The sequence below is a fragment of the Schistocerca piceifrons genome, chromosome 2 (genome assembly GCF_021461385.2).
Source record: "Schistocerca piceifrons isolate TAMUIC-IGC-003096 chromosome 2, iqSchPice1.1, whole genome shotgun sequence".
NCBI lineage: Eukaryota > Metazoa > Arthropoda > Insecta > Orthoptera > Acrididae > Schistocerca > Schistocerca piceifrons.
This window is the reverse complement of record NC_060139.1, coordinates 652,941,350-652,966,941: the sequence shown is the minus strand read 5'-3', so window position 1 is coordinate 652,966,941 and position 25,592 is coordinate 652,941,350. Positions and strand designations below refer to the sequence as shown.

Genomic DNA, 25,592 nt, shown 5'->3' with positions numbered 1-25,592 from the left:
CTGAAGCCCTGGTGAAAGTTGGCTGTTAATATTTTCAAGGTTAAACTGATTGTCAGTCATTAAGACCGCTCTGAAGAAACATCTTAAAATATCACTTGTGAACACTTATTACAAGAGACTCACTCGACGGAACCGCAAGATCCAGATAAAATACACCAATAATGACCCGGTCTTTCAAACACGGAAACGAACAGCTTAGTACAACAGGTTGTTTAGATTATAACTAATGACAGAGAAATGCAACTACAATCAAAGAATTGAACCGCTTAATAGCTAAATCTAGCCACAAGGTCCCTCTTTGTTTAACGGCAACATGTGCCTTAGTGTAATTGTTCCGGCTGTATTTACGAACAAGAGCTGATTAATTAGAACATTAATGATCGTTTACAAACCAGGAAATAATAAAGAGAGCCGGTAGACAAAGAAATAAATCACCAAGAGGATTACAGAATGTTACTCCCCTTTACCGGCAAGCAGTTCCATGGATCCACGGTGCGTCGCAGCGGTCACTGAAAAAAATGGAAATGATCGTATGGGGTCAGTGGCCGGGGGTTCCCGGGAGGGAAGTTCGACCGCCAAGTGGAAGTCTTATTGAGTGCGACGCCACATTGAGCGACTTGCGCGTCGACAATGGGGATGAAATCATGAGGAGGAGAGCACAACACCCAGCCCCTGAGGGGAGAAAATCTCCCTCCCCAGCCGGGAATCGAACCCGGGCCCCCGTGTGTGACAAGCCAACGCGCTGACCGTTCAGCTATATATTTCCGGAGGGATCAGGTCACGAGCTGGCGGAGGCAGGGCGGGCAGGGATCGCAACACGAGGCCTGGCCACCATGTCTCCACCCTTCCTTCCTTGGAATGTGGACAAAGGTACGAAAGGGATTTATTTGAAGTGTTTATGGTGTCTATTGATTTTTATTGTCTTTCTTAGGTGCAAAACAAAATATACAGAAACTAAAGGTGCCATTCAACACATCCAAACGTAAAAAACGGCTCCTAACGCCGTGTAGGTTTGAAGATTTCACTAGAAAAAGAAAGAAAAGAAAACGGGACCCAGCAACGGCCCTGTCGGCGTGTATCCAGGTCGGCTTCTACTTAATTTAAAAACTATATATAGTCCCTGAATTACATCAGGCTTGAACGTTAGTTCCTGAACGTTCAGCTATCTCCTCATTTCACTTCTCATACCTGGAACTCTCCAACTACCCGGAGGGTCCGTGAATAACGAACCCAAGTAATTGGAAAAACATGTTCTATATTTCACGTGTCGCCACAAGATATGTTGTTCTTGCAGTACGTACCAGAGGTCTATGGCGTTCTTGTCATCGGTGCGATAGAAATAGTACGTCGCCATCCCCTTTATCCAGTTTACGGCGTTTGTCATGGCTGTGGGAAAATAGACTTTGTCCGGGAACAGTAGGTCGTCAGCTTTGATCGCCGTGTGCGCCGTACGCAGTAAAAGGGCCAGCATTTTCCTCGTTAGAAACCAACAGTCGATTGCCGTGCAACAAACCAAACGGTGCTCGTCGGAGTTGACGACCTCGCAGTGGGAGCATATCGGCGTGTTGACCAGATGAATAAAGTGCAGTCGTTGACTGTTTCGGAATTTGTCGTTCACCACTACATTCCACAATGCGCGTACCTTTGTATGGACCGCTACGGTCGCAGGTTCGAATCCTGCCTCGGCTATGGATGTGTGTGATGTGCTTATGTTAGTTAGGTTTAAGTAGTTTTAAGTTCTAGGGGACTGATGACCTCAGATGTTAAGTCCCATAGTGCTAAGAGCCATTTGAACCATTTGAGCCTTTGTAAGGAGAGAGGGAAGATGGACCGCTCTCCATATTCTCTGACACTGTGTCGAGGGGTACTTCTGTTCGGCCACAATGCGAGATTGTTGCTGAAGGAAGCTTCGATATATGTCTTTCGTTGTGGGCAGCCTGGTCTCCGGCAAACTGTCCTTAATGTAACTGTAACGACGAAGAAGTCCCGAATGTGTGCGAGCGGTGCCGTGATAGGGCCTACATTGACAGGTGGACAAAGTGAATGGGGAGCCACTTCGCTGATCACAGCGCCCATTAAGGTGACGTGCTCGGTTCTCCAATATCGTTGCATCGTACTAAAAAATAGCGCACGCGCCCTGTTCTTCACGTTTACGAGTCCGATGTCTTCTCCTCTCGGTGACAGCGTCAAGGTATCGTAGCGGACTTTGAAGAGGAGGCCAGCACTTACGAAATGTCCGAAGGCCGACTGTAGTCTTAACGCGATCGTGGTGGGCAACGGCAGTGTGTGTGCCAAGCTACTTATTTTCATTGTCAAATAGAAGTTGACATAATTTCCGCGCTGGAACATATCTATAGCGCGCAGTGAATGTTGTCGTAGCAATGCGCGAATCTGTTTCAGTAGCCGTCGATAATTATCCGCCACTGTACGTCGTATGTTTCCATGGAATACCATTCCAAAACACTTGAGTGTGGGTACCTAGGTGATGGGCACTGCTGTCCCTGGTGGCAGCCCTCTGCCCACTTCCATACATCAGGTCTTCCGTAGGTTGATGAGACTACCCGCCACCGCTCCATACTGCTGTGCCGCCTGGATTTCGTCTCCTGACTTGACCAAAAGAACGTCGTCGTCGGCGTATGCGCCGCATTGGAAGGATGCGGTGCGTAGTTGAACGCTTTCAAGTCGTCGTCGGAGGCCGTGTAGTGCAGGTTCAAGAGCGATGGTCGAAAGGGGGCAACCTTGCCGCACTGAGCGCTGGATGATGAAAGGTTCGGATCTAACACCGTTCACCAAGGCTCTCGAGTTTGCACCATTAATCAACCTAATGATCGTGTCCATAAACTGGAGGGGGGAGTTTGCGCCATTGATCAACCTCATCATCATGTCCACAAACTGAAGGGGGATTCCCATCCGTTCCATGACCCCTCGGAGAAGCACATGGTCCATTCGGTCGAGAGCGTGATCGAAATGCACTGCCACGAGGGCTCCTCGTAATCGACATGCTGACATCAATGCTATATCCCTGTATGCCCCTAGCGCTGTGTGTATATTGCTCTTCCCACCAAGACACGTTTTATCGCCACTTGAAGGCGAGCACGGAGGATACGTGCAAAGGTTTTGTAGTCTCCATTCAATAATGTCGAAGACCGGTAGTCTTGTGGTCTACGACCAGGATGCCCTCTGTGAACTCGGTAGGGACACTTAAGGTAGGTGTTAAGAGTTAATTGCATATCTGTACCCACGCCGGTCCCATCGGAGGAGCAAAGGTGCGGTAGACCTCAAGAGGGAGCCCACCCGGTCCAAGGGATTCGTTTAACGCACCACACTTTAGGGCAGCGTCGAGATCATCTACGATAATTTCAGCCATAAGGCCGTCCACTTCCGTGGGATGCACGTCCGCTGGCATTTCGCGAAGCACGTCTGTCAGTCCTGCTCTGTCCAGCTGGTCCTCCACATAGAAATTGCAGTAGTGGTGAGCAAAAGCACGTGCAATATCCTTCTGTGACGTGGCCCCGCGATCCATCGGCCATTTCGACATCCCGTGTAACTGCACGTCGCCGCTGCCTTCCTTGTCTCAGTATGTAGAGTGGTCAATTGATAGTGACCGGGCCAAATATCTCGCGAAATAAGCATCAAACAAAAAACTACAAAGAACGGAACTCGTTGAAAGGGTAAATCAGTTGGCGCTATGGTTGGCCTGCTAGATGGCGCTGACTTAGGTCAAACGGATATCAACTGCGTTTTTTTAATAGGAACCCCCATTTCTTATTACATATTCGTGTAGTACGTAAAGAAATGTGAATGTTTTTGTTGGACCACTTTTTTCGCTTTGTGATAGATGGCGCTGTAATAGTCACAAACGTGTAAATACATGGTATCATGTAACATTCCGCCAGTGCGGACGGTAGCTGCTTCGTGACACATTACCCGTGTTAAAATTGACCGTTTACCAGTTGCGGAAAAGGTCGTTATCTTGTTGATGTATGGCTATTGTGATCAAAATGCCCAACGGGCGTGTGCTATGTATGCTGCTCGGTATCCTGGACGACATCATACAAGTTTCCGGACCGTTCGCCGGATAGGTACATTATTTAAGGAAATAGGAAGTATTCAGCCACATGTGAAACGTCAACCACGACCTGCAACAAATGATGATGCCCAAGTAGGTGTTTTAACTGTTGTCGCGGCTAATCAGCACATCATTAGCAGACAAATTGCGCGAGAATCGGGAATCCCAAAAACGTCGGTGTTGAGAATGCTACATTAACATCGACTGCACCCGCACCATGTTTCTATGCACCAGGAATTGCATGGCGACGACTTTGAACGTCGTGTACAGTTCTGCCACTGGACACAAGAGAAATTACGGGACGATGACAGATTTTTTGCACGCGATCTATTTAGCGACGAAGCGTCATTCGCCAACAGCGGTAACGTAAACCGGTATAATATACACTATTTGGCAACGAAAAATCCACGATGGCTGCGACAAGTGGAACATCAGCGACCTTGGCGGGTTACTGTATGGTGCGTAATTATGGGAGGAAGGATAATTGGCCCCCATTTTATCGATGGCAATCTAAATGGTGCAATGTATGCTGATTTACTACGTAATGTTCTACCGATGTTACTACAAGATGTTTCAGTGCATGACAGAATGGCGACGTACTTCCAACATGATGGATGTCCGGCACATAGCTCGCTTGAGGTTGAAGCGGTATTGAATTGCATATTTCATGACAGGTGGATTGGTCGTCAAAGCACCATACCATGGCCCGCACGTTCACAGAATCTGACGTCCCCGGATTTCTTTCTGTGGGGAAAGTTGAAGGATATTTGCTATCGTGATCCACCGACAACGCCTGACAACATGCGTCAGCGCATTGTCAATGCATGTACGAACATTACGGGAGGCGAACTACTCGCTATTGAGAGGAATGTCGTTACACGTATTGCCAAATGCATTGAAGTTGACGTACATTATTTTGAGTATTTATTGCATTAATATGGAATTTACAGGAAATCACGCTGTAACAGCATGCGTTCTCAAAAATGATGTGCTCACAAAGGTACATGTATCACATTGGAATAAGCAAAATAAAATGTTCAAACGTACCTACGTTCTGTATTTTAATTCAAAAAACCTACCTGTTACCAACTGTTCATCTAAAATTGTGAGCCATATATTTGTGACTATTACAGCGCTATCTATCACAAAGCGAAAGAAGTGGTCCAACTAAAACATTCATATTTCTTTACGTACTACACGAATATGTAATTAAAACTGGTGTTCCTGTTTTTAAAAAAACGCAGTTGATATCCGTTTGACCTATAGCAGCGCCATCTAGCGGACCAACTATAGCGCCAACTGGTTTCCCCCTTCAAGCTAGACAAGTTTCGTTCTGTGTATTTTTTTCGTTTGACGCTTATTTCGTGAGATATTTGGTCCGGTCACGATCAATAGACCACCCTGTATAGTGGAATGACGGCCGTTCGTTGCTTAATCTGTCGAGTATCCTCGTACGTACTTTAACTCGTTCCAGCTTCGCTGCCGTAAGACGCAGCAGTTGGGCTTTGATACGTTGGACAGCCTGCTGACAGTCGGCAGACGGTGGTTGTTTCGCCATCTCACGTAGGGCTGTGAAATAAAATTCGGAAGTCGACCGATGCCAATGTGACTTATCTTGGCCATATCGTGTGAACGTTCTGCTGGTTTGACGCAACAGAGCCACCATTTAAGCGTTGAATCGTACGAATGTTGCCGCCGTTGACATTGTCGCCCTGTGCCTTCAACCTCCCGTTAACAGTTTCCGTCCTGCAGGTGGGTAACGTTGAGCTTCCACGGGTCCCTACTGCACCATGTCTTCTGTCGTGGTAGAGCGATGGTGCAGATGTAAGCCTGGTGGTCTGTAAAGGCCGTATGCCACACCTCGGCGTCAATCGTCGCCTTGAGTAGCCAACGTGACACATACACCCTGTCTAGTCGACTAGCTGAGTGGCCTGTAAAGTACGTGTGCAGTTCCCTGCGTCAGTTCCCTGGTGTCATGCAGTACTAGATCGCGGACAAGCGTCTGTAAAGCCGGGCAAGGAACGAAGTGTGGTCGTTGGTCCTAGGGCCTCAGAAAGCATTTGAAGTCGCCGCCGACAATATAATTCTCTTGACGTCCTCGAAACAGCGGCGACACTTCATCTGTGTAGAAGGTTATGCGTTCTTGACTCCTGGTCGAGACAGACGATGTGTAAACATTCACCAAACGTACATCCCCTACAGTTAGGGCAACACCACGGGTCGATGTTAAGTATTCCACATCTTCCGCCACTATTCCTTCAAATGGTTCAAATGGCTCTAAGCACTAGGGGACATAACATCTGATGTCATCAGTCCCCTTGACTTAGAACTATTTAAACCTAACTAACCTAAGGACGTCACACACATCCATGCCCGAGGCAGGATTCGAACCTGCGATCGTAGCAGCAGCGTGGTTCCAGACTGAAGCGCCTAGAACGGCTCGGCCACAGCGGCCGGCCATAATTCCTTCTCGTAACAGTATGGCTGTGCCACCGCTACCGTCGTAATCTGTTAAAAGATTGGGGTATCGTTTCGTACCTCCTGCAAAAAACTATGTCGACGTCCTCTGCCCGCAGGATATCTTACAGCATTTGTATCTTTACTGAGGGGCTAATACCATTGATGTTAACTGTACCAATACAATAGACGTGTGACATGTTATCGGTTGTGCCCTGCTGGGAAATCACGCATCTACTGATCGGCCGTCTACGGAGCGTTCTTCTTCGACCGGGAGCACACGACACGGCCTCATTGGCCGCCATGGGCAAGGTTCTCTCCCGACTCATTATCGGTGGGAGCCAATAACGGAACGTCGACCTTCTGCATCTCATCAGTTTGTTCCATTTCTTGTGCCCAATCTTCTAATGCATTGGTGAAGATTCTCGATGTTGACGGGCGTTCATCTGCAGGTGGGACCTCATCCTGTTGCATATCTGTATCCGTCGCGTCTCGTTGATGTGGCGGCTTCTCCACGGTTTGGAGCTCCGACGTTGTGGATGTGACGTCGCCGTGGCTTGGCGGTGGAAATGAATCTTGATCGTCGCCTCGGTTGTGGTGCTCGTCTTCTGTGGACAGCCGTCTCTTCTTCCGTTTCTTCGACCGCTGTTTTCGTGGTGGAGCTTCCACGTCTGCTGAGGGATGCTGTTCAGTGCAGTCCTCTTACGGATCCGCTTCCATATTTGAAGATGGGTTCGACTGGAGCGTTGTAGGACTGTGGCCCCGCGGCTGTTGTGGGGCGTCTGGCTGTTGGTATGACAAGGCGATTTGCGCCCTCAGTGACGTGGGATCGGGTGCGATACTCTACGGGCAACGGCTTGCCATGCGCTCGCCCACGTCGTCCCGTAGCGCTTCCACGTACGTAATAGGCAGCGACGTCATCTGCTGTGGCGGTTGCTAGGTGTCCCGAAGTAACTACTAGACGTCGCTGAAGACAGTCAATTCGGACATGGCCACCCTGCCCGCAGCCAGAGCAGGTTTTTGGTTGACCACAGCATCTAACGATGGCTCGGCAGCCACCTTTTGTCACATAAAATGGTATGTGCTTCTGGAGTTCAGTTCTTATTTGGCACACTCCGCTGAGTACGGGATACGCATGGAAGCTGGTCCATTTCACCGCAGCATGATTAAGGACCTTGCTGTAAGGGCGAAGTGCCGCGGTAAACATGTCCGCAGGGACTTCGAACAGAAGTTCGAATACGCGTACCGTTCTCACTCCGAGACCGGCATGATCAACAGAAACCACACCGACGTTCCTGTCGGCGTGGCAAAAGCGGTAACCTTCGGTGGATCGACGGATAACTCTGTCGCACGCTGCCTCGTCTATAAGTTTTACGTATACGACGCTAGCCACTATTGAGAGATGAATTCCTATCAGCTCCCGGGAATACAGTTTTACCCTTTCCCGCATGAAACGTTCGATTTTGTGTGCTTTTGGTCTTGTGTATCGTGCGTCGATCGTGAACTTGATAGTCGCCTGGTAAGAAAGAGCCATCGTAAACTGTAGTAATCGATACACCGCTATGCGAAGCCTCACGGATGTAAACAAAGCTCGCACTAAACGGGGCGCGGTCGGTGCGCTAGGCACGTCCGAGCCGCTACAACGCCGAAGGCGGAGTGTTATTGGGGCGGACGCAGCGGTTACTGAGTGGTGCCGATGAAGGCTTGGTAGAAGAGGGCAGCCAGGCCACGAGCGGTCGTTCGACACGAATGATGCCAACCAGCCGACTGGATGTCGGCCTGCTGCTTGTAGTCGACGCTGACCCCAGTGAAGTACTCCGGTATCTTCGCTCTGCGCAGACCCTCCTTGCCGCAGCTCGTGGCTTCGGCCACTCGGAGCTTGTGACCACCACCTCTTGTCACGACGCTACCGCCAGTCCCCAAACTTCGTGCCTTCTTCCCCGGCCAGCGAACCCCGTATATATATCGGCAAGCAAAGACCTTCTGAGGACACAACCCACAGATACCAACTCTTCCTCATAGATATTGGCAATGGAGCCGCAAGAGTGATAGTCGACACTACACCAGAGCCACTGGTGCCAGACAGAATAGTCTACTAATTCCATGGCGCCACGGCTCAACAGGTTTAGGCCTTCTGTTAGAAAATAATCGCATGTATCACATTTGCCGCTATTAGCGATGTTATAGTGGAGTCATCAGTGAATCTCAAAATTTAGCCGTCGCTCAGACGGGAAGAAGAAATGACCTGGCACAGATAGCCGAGCTCTCCAGCTTGTCTGGCTGGGTTGTCAGCTGTTGGATGAGACTTCCATAACCACTCAGGTACAGGGGTTGATGACATGCGTTCCCGACTGTATGATATTACCCTGACCAGTCACGTTAATGTGACCACTTGTCAGAAACATGAACAACCACATTTTTCAGTGCAGACAGCTGCAAGACGTTCGGGATGGTTCTGAAAGGTACCGGCAGAGATGTGAAGCCGTACCGACTTTGGTGCCATGGCCAGCTGCTCTAGGTTTCTCGGTTCAGGATCCATGAAGCGAACAGCCAGATCGAAGTGATCCCACTGATTCTCGAATAGGTTTAAATACGGGGAGTTTGGTGGCCAAGAGAGCACGGTAAATAGACACTGGTGTTCTTCGAACAACGCACGCACACTGCGATCTGTGTAACACATTGCGTTGTCCTGCTGGTAGATGCTATAAGGCCGAGGAAAAACAAACTACATATCCGGGTAGACATGATTCCCAAGGATAGATGCGTACATGTGTTGATACACAGCGCCTTCCAAAATCACGAGGTCACTCAGGAAACGTCACAAAATCATTTCTCAGACTATAACGCTTCCCCTTTTGGACCATATATAAAGGTGGTTCAGTTCTTTCAGACATGCCCAAAACAAAAGATACCATCCTAATATATACACTACTGGCCATTAAAATTGCTACACCACGAAGATGACGTGCTACAGACGCGAAATTTAACCAACAGGAAGAAGATGCTGTGATATGCAGATGATTAGCTTTTCAGAACATTCATACAAAGTTGGCGCCGGTGGCGGCACCTACAACGTGTTGGCATGAGGAAAGTTTCCAACCGATTTCTCATACACAAACAGCATTTGACCGGCGTTGCCTGGTGGAACGTTGTTGTGATGCCTCGTGTAAGTAGGAGAAACGCTACATATGACGTTTCCGACTTTCATAAAGGTCGGATTGTAGCCTATCGCGATTGCGGTTTATCGTATCGCAACACTGCTGTTCGCATTGGTCGAGATCCAATGACTGTTAGCAGAATATGGAATCGGCGGGTTCAGGAGGGTAATACGGAATGCGGTGCTGGATCCCAATGGCCTCGTATCACTAGCAGCCGAGATGACAGGCATCTTATCCGCATGGCTGTAACGGATCGTGCAGCCACGTCTCGATCCCTGAGTCAACAGATGGGGATCTTTGCAAGACAACAACCATCTGCACGAACAGTTCGACGACGTTCGAAGCAGCATGGACTATCAGCTCGGAGACCGTGGCTGCGGTTACCCGTAACGCTGCGTCACAGATAGGAGCGCCTGCGATGGTGTACTCCACGACGAACCTTGGGGGCACGAATGGCAAAAGGTCATTTTTTCGGATGAATCCAGGTTCTGTTTACAGCATCATGATGGTCGCATTCGTGTTTGGCGACATCGCAGTGAATGCACATTGGAAGCGTGTATTCGTCATCGCCATACTGGCATATCAGCCGGCGTGATGGTATGTGGTGCCATTGGATACACGTCTCGGTCACCTCTTGTTCGCACTGACGGCACTTTGAACAGTGGACGTTACATTTCAGATGTGTTACGACCGTTGGCTCTACCCTTCATTCGATCCCTGCGAAACCGTACATTTCAGCATGATAATGTACGATCGCATGTTGCAGGTTCTGTACGGGCCTTTCTGGATACAGAAAATGTTCGACTGTTGCCCTGGCCAGCACATTCTCCAGATCTCTCAGCAATTGAAAACATCTGTCAATGGTGGCCCAGCCACTGGCTCGTCACAATACGACAGTCACTACTCTTGATGAACTGTGGTATCGTGTTGAAGCTGCATGGGCAGCTGTAGCTGTACACGCTATCCAAGCTCTGTTTGACTCAATGCTCAGGCATATCAAGGCCGTTATTACGGCCAGAGGTGGTTGTTCTGGGTACTGATTTCTCAGGATGGATGCACCCAAACTGCATGAAAATGTTATCACATGTCAGTTCTAGTATAATACATTTGTCCAATGAATACCCGTTTATCATCTGCATTCCTTCTTGGTTGTAGCAATGTTAATGACCAGTAGTGTAGTTAAGGCTAACTGGCCATTGACCTTCTTCTTCTGTGCTGGATGCACACGCATTGCCCGAACACTTACGGGACTCGGTAAGATTGTCTGCCGCGATTAACGAGTGTAATGGGAAGGGGCAATACGAATGTAGTATGTGGACATTAAGTTGGGAATGTGGGTCTCACAGGGAACGTGCAAGGGATAAATCCCTGAAGCCGCTCTATCCTCTGTGTCCTCGGTGGCTCAGATGGATAGAGCGTCTGCCATGTAAGCAGGTGATCCCGTGTTCGAGTCCCGGTCGAGGCACATATTTTCAACTGTTCTCGATATGCATATCAACGCCTGTCGACAGCTTAGGGTCTTGATTTAATTATCATTCCTTTCGACCATTGTTGCAGGGTGTTTACTTTCAGACGTTTCACGCTGATGGAGCATTAAAGTGATACGTCTGAAGAGACCCCCCAGTCGCCACTCGTTGATCGACCAGTTGCGTGTCGCGCAAATTCCAGCCTTCGTCGCCGATGAACAGGAGTCAGCATGGGTTCATGAACCAGACACCTGCTGCGGGTGCCCGTCAGCAGCAATATTCGTTGAAACATCGTTGAGGAGAAAGTGTTGGCAGCCCCTTGATTCATCCGGGCGGTCAGCAGCTCAACAGTTGCACGTCTGATTACGTAGACTTTCCCGGCGAAATAAGTATTGAAAGTCTTTTCGGGTTTGCTGCCGGATCCTAAAATCAACTTGACTCGATATTTCGGCGATCCAACTGGTCGCCATCTTCAGGAAAATTTTCAAGTTGCACGTCTGTTTGCCCATACACATCTCTGCAGCCATCGTTCACCGCTGTCATCTATTGCCGGTGGCGCAACACAGTTGCCTCGGCGCCGGTTTCCGACAGCTCCGTTTTGCCATTCACGGTGTATTTTAACCACGACGGCAAGCGGGCAGTTTACAAACTTAGCTGTTTCGGAAATGTTTCCATCCTTGGCCCAAAAACCAATGATCATGTCCTTTTGGACGTCAGAGAAATCGCTCTGTTTCCGCTTGACAACAACAACTGTACTGTTTTCTGCACCCCCCCCCCTCCCGAGCACCCCTCGGACGCTCTGTATCCCCTCCACTGTTAGTGCTTCTACCTGCCGTGTTGAGTGGTTATTGGACGTTGACGTCGAACATAGGCAGTGCTCAATGGTCACATTCATGTGACTAACAGCGTATATTGCGTGAAACTTGTAAGACATAAGCAATTCAAGATAACGAAACGAAGCTCTCGGCGCGTTACAGTACGCAGAAAGAAACGTAATTTTATTTCACAGGTAATATTCTGAACGCTCGTATTAACAGTGATTTGAAGAAAGTTTCTTTGTAGACGGTATACTTTTTAATGGAGTTTGAAAGCTGTTTGAAAGAGAAATGCAATGACACAACACTTATTAATGTTGGCGCTGAAACATTTCACAGAACGTATCATCGAAAACAGTCTGCCTCCGTAGCTGAGTAATCAATGTATAGGTTTAGTTAACTGGTGCTTGTGGTATTCTAGTCATGGCCCCTTTTTATGTGTATTGTTACACAGTGTATTTCATTTTTGTGGCTCTATTTTCTTTCTCTTTTTAAAATTAATAAATGAAGTAAACGAAAAGTCTGGAAAAGTTTTTTTGGTGTAAAAGTGGTGGTGCCATATAGTATTAACTCTGGTTTTGTTTTATTCTTTTTTCTGTAGTAAGTTGTGAGTATTTAAAAAAAAAAAAGAAGAGGAAGAAGAAGCGGTAGAGGCGTTGGCTGCCGGTCTGCCGGGCTCCTGGCCCGTGTTCTATTCTTGATAGTGGCTTGTTTCAGTTCGATATTTTTTGGGTGTGTCTGACAGCTTTGTGGTGATCGGAATGCTTTTCTTCGATTTTTTTTGAAAGAGTGGTCAGTATATCCGACTGCCGTGCGGAGTACTCGCATTCGATTTCCGGTACTGCCGGGTATTTCTCTTGCGTAGGAGGAGCGATTCAGGGTGCTGTCGCCCAACTGAAGCCAGCTGAGGAGCTACTTGAGTGAAAAGTAGCGACACCAGGTCTCCTAAATCTACAACGGCTGGAATAGCCGTGTGCTGAACATAAGCTCCTCTATACTCCATCCATATGATGTCGTTGATTGGTAATGTCAAGGCGATTGGATTGGCCTGTCTATGACCAGAACGACGGCGTTTTCTTCCATCTTCGAAAATGTGCAAAACAGAGAAAAATATATTGGAGTCCACTTAAGCAACAAGAGCACTGCTGAGCAGGGCTATGGCAACATGCTCAACCGTTTTATGCAGCAGGAAGATTCGGGAGGACGACGGTTCAATCCCGTCTCCGGCCATCCTGATTTAGGTTTTCCGTGATTTCCCTAAATCGTTTCAGGCGAATGCCGAGATGGTTCCTTTGAAAGGGCACGGCCGATTTCCTTCCCAATCCTTCCCTAACCCGAGCTTGCGCTCCGTCTCTAATGACCTCGTTGTCGACGGGACGTTAAACACTAACCACCACCACCACCACCACCACAGCAGGAAGATAAGCCGAGGCTACTAACGCAAAACATACCGGGTGATTATAATTAAACTTTCCTTGTTTAACGTGTTATAATCGAACGAGTTTCAAACTTGATAGCATTAATGTCCAGAGTATAGGGTGCCTGATTTCCATGCGTCACAGCGCCACCGTCCAGTTCCAACTATGGCCACCAGGTGCTGCGAACAGTCATCGTGATTCCTGGTCTCAATCATCTGATCGGTCGTAGTGCACCTGCTGACGTGTCAACATGAGGTTGTACAAAACGAGCATTATTGGTGAAGCTCTATTATCAAAACAACAGTAATGCTGCAGCTGCACTTCGAGAATATCGCCGGCTGAAAGGATTTGGGAAGGGTCCTCTTTCTCCATCTCCTGTGTCGAGGCTAATGAAGAAGTTCGAATCAACTGGAGAACTGGGCGTCGCTCCAGGAAGAGGCCGACGACCGTTTGCACGACAGGTGGTTGATGGAATCGCTGTGCTATGCCGAACATCACTGCGCACAGTTCTCAATCGTGAGGCAGTGCACGTGCTGCGTCATGACAGTTGAACATGCCGTGGTCCACTGAACCCAAGGTGGTTTCAACCATTCTCAAATGGTATCTGTACAAGATCAATATCATACATCAGCTTGCCATACAGGACGCACAACGAGGTGTTGACTTCGTTCTCCACTTTCTCGCAAAGATTGAAGTTAACGAGGGCTGGCTCTGGACCGTCCTATGGACAGACGAACCTCATTTTTCTCTGACGGTTAAGGTAAACACACAGAGCTGCCGAGTGTGGGGAACTTCACCTCCAGTCACTCTGCATGAAGTTCCTCTGTATGGTAAACGTGTCACCGTATGGTGTGGGTTCACAACTACGTTCATCATTGGCCCATTTTTTTTATGCAGGTTGGCCCTCAAGGGCCAAAGTCTTGCTGTATGACTGGCCAACGCTACTGCATTTTGCTTTGCCAGCATGTCATACCTGCCCTACAGGACAGAGACACATTGAACTCAACGGTTTTCATGCGAGATGGGGCCCCACCGCACATCGCTTTTGAATTTCACCTGCTTCTCCGAAACACATTTGGAAACGATCGAATTATCAGCCGATCGTTTACTTGGCCGGCGCGATCACCTGACTCACTCCCTGTGATTTCTGGTTGTGGGCAACCTGAAGCACAGGGTCTACCAGGGAAACATTCGCACGTGCTGATCTGAAGCGCAGCATATCAAGAGAGGTAGCCAGCATATCTACAGACATGCTTCGTTATGTTGTGCAGAATGCAATCCTGCACTTTCAGACTCTTTTCGACCTAATGGTTGCCATATTGAGACCCTTTTGTAACAGTAATGGTATCGGTATGTAATGGTATGATGTACCGTAGCAGCACATTAAAAGTGTTTCAGTTGAATCGATTCTGTATTATTTCTCTTCCCCATGTCCCCGATACTAATGCTACCAAGTTTGGTACTCGTACGATAATTAGTTTCCGTGTTATAACATGTTAAATAGGGAAAGTTTAATTATAACCACCCGGTATTTCCTCTTGGCTCCATTTTGTACTACTGAGATACAGCGCCATTTACGATTTTGGTAAATGTGTGCGAAGTTTTAGCGATTCAGAAAACTTTTAGTGTTCATTAGGCTCACTACGTCGTACAAGTCATATAAGGAAATCATATATTACGATATCACATCAAGACGCAGCTATGTTCGCTCACATTTTTGTTACAATGAACCTATTTCGGCTTGATTGCCATCTTCAGGTTATATTATGTGGTCTTAATATCTATATGATATCACTGTCTTAGTTGCTGTCACTACTGTATAAGTTTATTCCTTTGATGTTAGTGGAGCTAAGCTTTAGCTGGAGCAGTTATTTCTAAAGTTGTCGAATTGCGGAAGTATCTGTATTCGAGTCTGCATTTACGAAAAGACTGTCTGTTCCGTCTTCACGCGGAGACCGCCGAGTGCTTCTTAAAGAATTCGGAGTTGTAACCTAAAACACGTACTGTGGGACAACTGTTACTACAGATATTACGCGAAATTGTAATTAAACGAAATACGTGAGTCAACGAACAAAATTTACACGCACAATGATTTGGTGTTAAACCACCTTACGGTGTGTAGAGACGGGTACTACTTGTACGCTATCCCATTTCTTATTAACGTTTGCGTCAAACGAAACTGTCGGTAACGCTCTGCACGACCTTAGACTCATCTAATTTTCCCATCATGGCCATTTCAGACCATGTATCTGGGAGAAACATGAGGGGCAGTGAAAAGAAAACGAGACAGATGGTAAAAAGTGAGAAACCGTTTATTATTTCAAAATAATCTCCATAACTGTTGCTATATTTATCCGACTGAGAAACAATATGATCAGTGCTTTCATGAAAAACTGTTTGCGGTTGCCTACAGAGCCATGATTGTACCCAGGAGTGCATCTTTTTGTCCGAAGAAAACTGATGGCCTACATGGATGTATTCCTTCAGGTCTCCAAAATCATGTAAATCACATGTGAAAAATCCCGGACTGCATGGAGGATGCGTAAGGGCTTCCCGGCGAAACATCTGTGGCGTTGTCCAAACAACCTTGGAAACATGTGGGAGGGTCCACGTGCACGCTCCAGAAGTTTCACTGGAAACCAATGGCTTAAGCCAGCGGTGCAGGATCACCCGATAACCTGATACTTACTGCGTTCATCACACGAAAAAAAAACCTGATGCAAACATTACATAATGTATTCTTCCTCGTTTGCTGGAATCTCATTGGATTTCGTTTCACGTAGAGTTGAAGCCAAGCAGTCTTGAGCACAGTCAAGTATGATAATAAGGACACGTTTTATGCTGTGTGTTAACGGCCACACCAACTGAGCGATAATACGGGATAACTTTACCGGCGCTTGTAACTTGGACAGCGCTGGCCAGCGAGTTGGTCCAACTAACTTGCAGTGACGTGAACAATTGCAATGAAACAATACAGCTCTGAATATCAGTTAATTTTTAAACAAATTGAAATAACATACGGCAAAGCTTCGGTAATACGCTTCTTAGGAAACCAGTCGGAAACGTGACATGGTCTAATTCTTAGCTAACATAGTATTGTCCTTAAAAATAAGAGCGATGAAAATGCATAAATTAAACACCTGATAATTCTTCTGCTTCAGCGATCTACGACGTAAAAGCGTATTGCAGGGATTTCACCGTACAGTTAAATATTGAAGAATACATTTTAGTACTGAAACTGTCATCTGCTACGTTGATAACGAGGCGATCAACAACTGAATCCACAAAGTATACCAAACGCCACATTTTCTCCTCTTCTTTTATGACATGCTGTTCTGCATCAGGCAAGCGTTAGGCAACAAGGCGTGAGAGAGCTTCGTGCGTTAGTTCCAGCACGTCTGGCAGCTTATATGTTTTGCTGTTTCTCGCGACAAATTCCAGATTAATTCTATTGTGTTCAGATTACAGTGATACGGTAGCAACTGTGAAAATGCAGCATGTGCACTGTGTCCCCGATGCCGTGAAAATTCTTGCTTTCCGTGTTTCTACAACGCTTATCACTCTGGTCCGTGTGAGACCACATGTGTGGTATAAAACAATGGACATAGTCCAAAGAATGAATATTTGGTTTTTCATTTTTGTCGTAAAATGTAATTTGTAATGATTTATTAATTTAAATAATCTTTATTAACAATCCTTTACGAAATATCCATAATTAAGAATTTATATTTGTAATGAAAACTGTAATTTTGTGCGCGATATGTAACTAGAAGCAAGATAAGCGTTTTTCATTTAAAAAAAATGATGGTCAGATATGTGTTAATCAGCATGAATTTGATGAAATTTATATTTAAAGGATGTCAGTAACCGCGATCAGCAGTGTATTCCATTACTATTCGTCAACGCTACCGATTACTTCACGCATCTTGTTGAGAGAAAACGCCATAACTTCAGTAAACACAGTTTCTCGGTAATTTACAAGCCGATTTTCTCTATAAACTTGTCAAAAACTTTAAGAACAATCTGTTTCTCGTCGTTTTAACGGTGTTCCACGCGCTTCTTTTTACTACGGAGCAGGAAGCTGCGTCAGCCATTTTTCCGGTATTTATTAACTGTACGACAAACAAAGCAACATGCACAAGTGGGCCAGGCCTAGGCACATTACAACACTACACCAAGAGAGAAAGTATGGGCTCAGTAGAAAATAGCATGGGACAGAAAACCAGCGGACTGCGACTGTAAACGTTTTTTGAAACAGAAATTTCATAGCTAAAGTTTGATTAAGAATAATTTTGAGGGCCGTTAATACGTTAGAAAGACATCTAATACACGGTGGCACCGTTAAAACCAGCCCACCTCCCCTCTGAAGGCGAATGCAGTATTTCGACTTCTGAAATAAGCAGCTGCAGAAATGGACAGTTTTATGCAGTAATCGATTGTTACCATTCTTCTGTTAGCATTTCAGTGAAATCAGACGTTTCTCTTTGCTGTCTGCAAAATGACTTTCTTGATAGAAGAAAGAATTGAAACTGTTGAAGCATATGTGAAAACAGGCTCGATTAAGGGAACTCGTGAAATATTCGTGGTCAAGTGTCTGGACTGAGACTACCAGTAAAGAGAGCAGTACAGAGTCTGTATAAAAATTAGCGCACCTACGGATCTGTGCAAAATGTAAAACGACAATAAATTTCTTCAGTTCACACCAAAAGTTTTTGCAGACATTCGCCAATGATTTATTCAGAGTTTTTATGGTACAGAATGGTAAGGGGTTGAAAATTAGAAAATTTTATTAGAACTCATTTACCTTGCTACAAGCAAAGTGCTGTCATATTAGAGGCAGAGACAGGAAATAAGTGGTATGTCGCAAGTGGATCAGGCCTAGGCACGTAACAGCACTACACCAAGGGAGAGAGGATGAGCTCAGTAGAAAATAGCATGGGACAGAAAACCAGCGGAAACGTGACATGCATATTCGTTAGCTAGTAAGAGATGTCAAAAGAACCTGTACCTATTTCATAAGAACCAGTCACAGAACCTACACAGCGATTAAGAGCCTGCTAGGCGAATATAGCAGAATGAGAAGGACACCTGCGATGTCATAGCCTCCCCCTAGCTCCCTTTAAATACTCAATCTCTCCAGCTCTCAAGGAGTAGATCACTGGGATCGATGACGAATCTATGTCCTAGATACTCCAGGACTATCTATGAACCAACCGAAGAAGAACCTGACACGACGGTCTTCGCCCTATGAACTTCATACTGTTCGCTGCCTACCATTGTTCATGGAGAAGCTGACACAACACCACATTGTGGAGTGCTGAAAGCACTGAACTTCAGCGTGAAAACCAGCAGAAGGGCCTTGTGTGGTCCATGTTCCAGGTGCTGAAACCTATCTGGCCGTTAGGAAGGAGATCGACCAACCGCAGGACTTCTGACAACACCATATCGCAGATGGGTCACCAAGGGTCAACACAGAATTTGGAGTGGGTTCGAGCACGCTCGATTAACTAGTTCGAGACGATTCATGGTGGACCATAACTGCACCAACAGCACGGTGCGAGGTCATACACTCTTCCTGACTCGGCAGCCATCAACGGGAATCCAACACGCAGCTGAATGATGCATCCGCTACTGGCTAGTGTGGTACAAGGCAACTGTAAACATGGTTAATAAATAATTGAACTTTGACACATAAATTGATCCAACAGGCGCGTGTAAGTAGGAGGAGTTGCTAGTGGATATTGAACAGTTGTAACCTGAGGCTACATCGCGGTGACGGTTGCACAGCAATTATGGGAGTATGACGGTCAGAAACGTGTAGATTATTGCACATGGCTTTTGAGTAACATCAAAGATAGTTTGTTAGACCGTTCCCATTACTTCATGAGTAATGAAGCATGACTTCATCTTTCTGGTCATGTGAATTCGCAGAACACAAGGTACTGGGCAGCGCAGAACCCTGAGATTTTGTGTCAGCAACGATTCGGTGTTTCATGCGGTGTACCAGGAAAGTGCATCATTGGACCACTACTCTCAACACAGTTACATGTATGGCAAGTTTTGATACATTTTGTGCTCAGCTCACTGAATATGAAAAACAATACTGTTTCTTCAAGTAAGATGGAGCAACATGTGACATGTCTAAGGTGTCCCTGGAACGTGTCCATGATGTCTTCACTGAGGAACGAACTATCAGCAAACATTTGTGGCTGCCATTTCACCGGATCTAACAACATGTGTTTTTTTCCTGGGGGCCACTTGAAGAGCAAGTTGTATGAAACAAATCCTCACACAATACAGTAAATGAAAGACAACATCAGCTGTGAAGTTGCCGCCACCGGTATCCGAACTTTACGCCGACTTTATCTGAATATGTTTCGATGTGCATAGCTGTGTATAGGCGTTGCAGGCGGTAAATTTCAGCATCTTCTATTAATATATGTTTCACTTTATTTTTCTTTGTAAATAACCGATAAGTCCATTTCAGCTTTTCATTTCTGTAACTTCACTGCATTTCTTTACTTTTACCTGTGCCATTCAGTACATAAGTAGGACCTACTTCCAAGAGCGTAACAACAGCAGTGATTGTATATTATGGCTGCAGACCAATTGTCAAGTTTGTGTTTGTTTACTTCAGTTCTATTATTATGACGAATAAAGTATAGTCACCTACAACACTCTGCAGTAACCAGTACAATTGCTTGAGGGTGTGATTAAAATTTCTTCCAGTCTACGTATTTTATATATGCATCGTGAAAGTGCAGTATAAAAGTTGGGAAAGACAGCGAGTGGCAATTGTGTGCAGGTGTCGCTGTCGTACCTGGAGATCTACAATGAGAACATCCGTGACCTGCTGTCGCCCGGTTCTGGCTGCCTTGAGCTGCGGGTGGACACCAGAGGTGCTGTGCAGGTGGCAGGGCTCACGCAGGTCGCCGCCGCCTCCACCGATGAGGTATGTCGTATGCAACTGCTTTATAAGCCTCCACGTCTGCCTATACTTCATTGCTTTGTTACAAAAAGCGTGCCCCCTTTTGCAGATTCTCAAACCCACGACTCATGTGGATATACAAGCTGTCCCACTAGGCGTGATCACTATTCAGGGATATCACAGGAACGCTCAGTTGAAGCAAAACAATTCACATCGACTTATGTCCTATTACGAATGGTTTCCCAGATAGAATAAATTTAATGTTCACTGTTATTTGTTAACTGATGGCTTTACAAAAATTGCTTTGAATGAAACTTAATAACAGAATGCAAAATATGTACTGAATATTTCAGACGATGCAAAAAAGCTACAAAATTCTGGGCACTCTGCAGAAAACACAAAAGGAGTCCCACAGGCTTCAATTTTGGGTCCACTCCTATTTTGGGTCCAATTCCTATGGCAGAAAGATCTTCCCAATGAGGATGAAAGGAATGGGGTAGGTTGGTCTAGAATGAAAAGCCAAAGACACTGAGTGAGTAAGACACATATCTGTACATCACTAGCCCAAAAACAAACATACATTAAACAGGTTCTATCTCGAAAAATCTTTGGAATAGGGCATATGTTCACTGAAGTTTCTTGCTTCAAATGAACATTCCTGTCATATCACTGAATATTGACCATTCCTCCTGGGAAACCCTGTATTTATACTTATCTTGATTTGTTTTGTCCATGTCTGCAGGCCCATGAAAGATGAATTGCAAACATTGAAAAGCAAACAAAAAGTGTCTGTGGCATTCATTTTCTGTTACTCTCCGCAAAACAAATATGCATTACTCCACTTCAAAATGGCATCCTAAACGTTGCTACCACGTTGTGTATTAGAATCGAATCAACTGAAACTGTTGCTCTCCCATCACTTTTCTTGTAACTGCTGTAACTCAGTGAAAATTATCCAGAACAGCACATGGTTGCCCACCTCAACTGTGACTGCTTCATGTATTGTGGTGGCTCATCACATCATTTCTATGGTGCCATCAAACTTCATGTCGGATAATGAAATATCTTATGAATCATATTATTATTTCCATGGTGAATCACACTAAATGCTAATTTTCAGTATGGTTTAGGGGAACTAAACATAATTTTGGGACACCCACTGATTGCTGGTCTCTTTACATGTAAGATATGTTTATGATATACAGGTTGAATTTGGTTGACAAGGGGACATATGGGGTAAAACTATACGAAAAATAAAAATCACTAAAAATGTCCAAATTGAAATGAAAGGGAATGTAAAAAAACTACAGGGAAAAATGCAACACCGTCAAGAAGTGTGTTCCATGGCACCAGGGTACAGCTTGTGCATACTGAGTTGTTTGAAGAGTTGGTGGTTCATTTCCCATGATCATTGGTGATCAATAGGCTCTCAGGAGGTATGTGAATGTGATTTATTCATCTCCTTACGTACAAATTTTCAAATCATTTGATCTGATGTACAGGAGAAATGTCAATATTTACAAAAAGAAACTTTTTTCTCTTTTTCGAGAGAAGTACAAAAGTTTACATAATATTTTACATTTCTAAGTTGCAGCTACACAAGTACATAAAACAATACATGTAATACAAACCATGTGTTCAGACTGTAAAACTGTCTTCAATGAATTCTTCGACAGAACAATAACACTTTTCCACCAGAAGAGTAAAGAGCAATCTTCTCAGTGAACCAAGCTCCATATTAAATATATTACTGCCTATTATTTTATTGAAAATTTTTAACCCCATATACTCTGGCGTTTGGGCCTAAAGTTTTAAGTGATGTGTTGGAAGTTTGAAATTGTCTCTGTGGCAAGTGCTGTAGTTGTGGTCAAAACGGAAAGTGTCTAGTGTATGTTGATTTTTATATAAGAACACCACCACCTCATATATGTAAAGTGAGGGGATATATAGTATTTTTAAATTTTTTAACAGCGATCGACAGCATACCACCGAATATCAGCCGCGCACAATACTGACGTATGTTCCCTGAAACAATATTCTTCGCAACTCGTGCATAATTAATTTCGGCTCCATACATCAGCTAGAAAAGTTTCTTATAAGGATCGTGCAATGAGCACTGTTTTTAAAGAACCAATCTGATTCGAATCATTTTCATTAAAATGAGTTCGGGACCACCGGTGCACATTTATTTTTACACATTTGTATTACCTTAGGCATTTATTCTGCAGAATTGCGTAATTTAAATTTGAATTTGCCGCTGAGATAATTGTTAAGATGGCGGCAGACAATTGATAGAGACTTTCTATTGTTAGAGCAAATAAGTAAATATTTAAAATGCTTACTAAACGCTATAAAATCTACTTTCGTATTGTGCACTATTTAGACTTCATCAAGCAAACATTTGATTTGTTTCTAAGGAAAACACAGACAAAAACGCGATACAAATCGCTATCATCAATAGCTGCGCTCCTTGCAGCGGAAAGAAATAATTAACACAGATAATGCTTGCTGAGAGAGGAATTAAAGTTACAAATAATTATTTACTCATATTTATAATAATAATGAACTCTATTTTCAAGTAATAATTAACAAATAATCACAATTTCTTAACAGACCTCAGTTTGATATGCGTCCACAACCTACAAAAGCCAACCAACAAAAGGTAAAAACAAAGGGAGACAAACGCAGATCATAAAAGGAATTTACAATTACCATTGTCTTTGTATGATACACATCGATATGTCCAATTACATCATAGAATATTATATAAATAATTAATATCTATCCTCTTTTTCACTATTTTTTCATATGTCGAATAGATAATGTTTATAACTGTTATAGGCATAATTTCCTCTCGTCGCACTGTAGCTAAAATTTATCTCGTGGATGTGTACCTTCCAATTTAGATTTTTATTAAGATTTAGGCCTAAGAACTTCACGTGGTTTGCTTATGTGTATCCTGATCATTCCAAGTTATCTTTATTTCAGTCCTTTCTACTGATTTAGCTTCAAATTGCATCATTTTGGTATTAGTTACTGTGGTGTCACCGCAGACACCACACTTGCTAGGTGGTAGCCTTTAAATCGGCCGCGGTCCGTTAGTATACGTCGGACCCGCGTGTCGCCACTGTCAGTGATTGCAGACCGAGCGCCACCACACGGCAGGTCTAGAGAGACTTCCTACCACTCGCCCCAGTTGTACAGCCGACTTTGCTAGCGGTGCTACACTGACAAATACGCTCTCATTTGCCGAGACGATAGTTAGCATAGCCTTCAGCTACGTCATTTGCTACGACCTAGCAAGGCGCCATTATCAATAGATAATTAACTTGTGATGCCTGTACCGTCAGACCGATGTGCGCCACTTATGGATTAAAGTTAAGTATTACATCAACTACGTACTTTATTTGCTACTATTAATTCCCTTGACTGTTCCAGACCTCGCGCCAGCCTGCGTGAGCTTAAGCGCGTGCCTTTCGGCTTCCTCTCATAGTGACTTGGCTGTCTTGCCAAGTCACAACAGTTACATTTAGTCTTAATCTGTTTCGATGGTACCAAGATTCGGTTTTATAAAGTATTTTTGGCTTTTTCTGGAATACTTTCAGATACCTCATTATCAATTAGAACTGATGTGTCATCAGCAAATAAGTCTGAATGAGCATCAATAGCAAGTGGTAAGTCATTTACATAAAAAAGAAACAGATAGGGACGCAACATCGAGCTTTGTGGGACTGTTAGGGGAACTGTTTTCCAGTCTGAGGAATAATTGGTTCCATTTGAAGTTAAAATTACTCTTTGTTTCCTGTCTGACAGATAAGAGCTAAACCATTTTAAAGCAGTGTCCCCGATTGACTGGAATACTCTCTTTCAAATTCTAAAGGTGGCAGGGGTAAAATACAGGGAGCGAAAGGCTATTTACAATTTGTACAGAAACCAGATGGCAGTTATAAGAGTCGAGGGACATGAAAGGGAAGCAGTGGTTGGGAAGGGAGTAAGACAGGGTTGTAGCCTCTCCCCGATGTTGTTCAATCTGTATATTGAGCAAGCAGTAAAGGAAACAAAAGAAAAATTCGGAGTAGGTATTAAAATTCATGGAGAAGAAATAAAAACTTTGAGGTTCGCCGATGACATTGTAATTCTGTCAAAGATAGCAAAGGACTTGGAAGAGCAGTTGAATGGAATGGACAGTGTCTTGAAAGGAGGATATAAGATGAACATCAACAAAAGCAAAACAAGGATAATGGAATGTAGTCTAATTAAGTCGGGTGATGCTGAGGGAATTAGATTAGGAAATGAGGCACTTAAAGTAGTAAAGGAGTTTTGCTATTTGGGGAGCAAAATAACTGATGATGCTCGAAGTAGAGAGGATATAAAATGTAGTCTGGCAATGGCAAGGAAAGCGTTTCTGAAGAAGAGAAATTTGTTAACATCCAGTATTGATTTAAGTGTCAGGAAGTCATTTCTGAAAGTATTCGTATGGAGTGTAGCCATGTATGGAAGTGAAACATGGACGATAAATAGTTTTGACAAGAAGAGAATAGAAGCTTTCGAAATGTGGTGCTACAGAAGAATGCTGAAGATTAGATGGGTAGATCACATAACTAATGAGAAAGTATTGAATAGGATTGGGGAGAAGAGAAGTTTGTGGCACAACTTGACCAGAAGAAGGGATCGGTTGGTAGGACATGTTCTGAGGCAACAAGGGATCACCAATTTAGTATTGGAGGGCAGCGTGGAGGGTAAAAATCGTAGGGGGAGACCAAGAGATGAATACACTAAGCAGATTCAGAAGGATGTAGGTTGCAGTAGGTACTGGGAGATGAAAAAGCTTGCACAGGATAGAGTAGCATGGAGAGCTGCATCAAACCAGTCTCAGGACTGAAGACCACAACAACAACAACCCCGATTCCATACATCTGTAATTTGTGGAGGAGTAATGTATGGCTCACTGAATTGAAAGCTGTAGTTAGATCACAGAATATTCCTGTGACCTTTCTACCCTTATCTAACGTGGAACATAGTTTTTGGATAAGCTCATTTATAGCATTCTCAGTGCTTTCACCTTGTTGGAATCCAAAGTTGATTTTAAAAATTAATCATTTACAGTAAGAAATTTATTAATTTGTTTTGCTGCAATCTTTTCAAACACTTTAGAGAAGACCAGCAAAAGAGAGATAGGGCTTTAATACCCCATATTTTCTGTCGATCATTTTTTGAATAAAGGTTTCATCTCAGCATATTTCAATACATTTGGAAAGCATCCCTGTTCAAAAGATTTATT

The 25,592-nt window shown here is 44.7% G+C and overlaps 1 protein-coding gene across 1 annotated transcript in view; it reads left to right on the top strand.

Moving 5' to 3' along the window:
- The window catches only part of LOC124775701 (kinesin-like protein KIF19), a 471,390-nt gene that overhangs the window by 155,872 nt on the left and 289,926 nt on the right, over window positions 1-25,592 (top strand). Inside the window, exon 3 of the mRNA XM_047250529.1 lies at window positions 20,189-20,335. Within this exon, the coding sequence (XP_047106485.1) occupies window positions 20,189-20,335 (147 nt within the window). The remainder of the gene's footprint in view (window positions 1-20,188; window positions 20,336-25,592) is intronic.